Below are 1,237 nucleotides of genomic sequence, written 5' to 3' on the forward strand. Positions count from 1 at the left end.
GAAGGTCCGCTACAACGACTGTTATGCACAGCTTTTCTATCAGCGCGCCGGTATTGGCAAGCAATCGACTCAGCTGAATGCTTCTTTCGATCTACAGCTATCTGCATCTGTTAAGAACGCTAAGTACGTCATTCTTTTACCATTTGCTGAGCAAACTGGAAACTTTGCTACTGCTGCTGTTCAACAGTTTCAGAGTCCGTTTGATACGGCTCCTTGGACCCTTCAGTCTGGTTCGAGCATTCGCAACTTCAATGTTCGTATCGGTTCGACTCAGTGCTTCGATATCTCCCATGACTACGATTTCCACCAATTCACAAACGAGTTCGCTAAAATTGCTGCGATCAATGGTGATCTGACTCCTGAGCTTGTGAATGGACTGCTTGACTATCAGACATGGTCGCTAACTAACCGCGTCCTTATCGCTGACGTTAGCCGCCTGACGGAGCGTGATGTCCCTCAGGCCATCCAGATCCAAGGCACAAACGCTGGTTGCCAGGGAACTAACATGATTGTTTTGGTTGTGAGCGAACAAGAGCTCTCCTACGACCGTCTTACTGGCGAGGTTCTCGACTTCACTACAGCGTAAGAAAAAAATATGATTGATTTATTGCTGATGATCAGCTAAACTTTTCAGATGTTTATTGGATTTAACATGACGCGATTTGTTGTATCGTGTGTATGTACTTCCACAATCACATTCGATTCTTTCATTAGATCGAGCTTTGATTCGCTCCTTGTTAGCTTCATAGTGCTGCTTAGCCCGTTGAGTTGCTTCTTCTTTATGTAGGTCGCGATAGGTTTGTCTTTGAATTATCTTCTCATCGTTAGTCTTGTGGGCAGGAACCCTATTGACACACTGAGTACTGTCAATCACTAATTGTTCGAAATGATTGAGTTGCTTGCGCTCGCCGATATCATGTTCCGATACAAGGAAAATAGTAAAATTGTCAAGACCGTGTTCTTTGAAATGATAATAAATCATTGCTTGACACTTATTGGTTCCATTAACCCATCGTCGATAACTTGAGAGATGCAACTTCCATCTGTTCTCAACTGGTAATGTGGTACTCCCCACATACACAATCGATTCGTCCGCGTTGGTAATCTTATAGATATACCCCTTCATTATTATATCATAATCTTTATATATCAGGATCACCGATGTTTCTGTCATAGGTAAAAAAAATATTTTTTATCGCTTAATTAAGTTCCTGAAGTAGCTTAGGACACTTTTCAA

General features: G+C 42.2%; 2 protein-coding genes across 2 annotated transcripts in view; one reads left to right on the plus strand and one right to left on the minus strand.

Moving 5' to 3' along the window:
• The window catches only part of PHALS_12228 (uncharacterized protein), a gene marked incomplete at both ends in the record, with an annotated part of 4,480 nt that extends 3,894 nt beyond the window's left edge, over nt 1–586 (plus strand). Inside the window, one exon of the mRNA XM_024727738.1 lies at nt 98–586. Within this exon, the coding sequence (XP_024578285.1) occupies nt 98–586 (489 nt within the window). The remainder of the gene's footprint in view (nt 1–97) is intronic.
• Nucleotides 587–604: 18 nt separating this feature from the next.
• PHALS_12229 (uncharacterized protein) lies at nt 605–982 on the minus strand (the record flags this gene model as incomplete). Its single annotated transcript, XM_024727739.1, has 1 exon — nt 605–982. One exon carries the CDS (start codon nt 980–982, stop codon nt 605–607), a length of 378 nt encoding a protein of 125 aa, XP_024578286.1.
• Nucleotides 983–1,237: the final 255 nt, after the last annotated feature.

The sequence above is a fragment of the Plasmopara halstedii genome (assembly GCF_900000015.1).
Source record: "Plasmopara halstedii genome assembly, contig: Scaffold_614, whole genome shotgun sequence".
Classification (NCBI taxonomy): Eukaryota; Oomycota; class Peronosporomycetes; order Peronosporales; family Peronosporaceae; genus Plasmopara; species Plasmopara halstedii.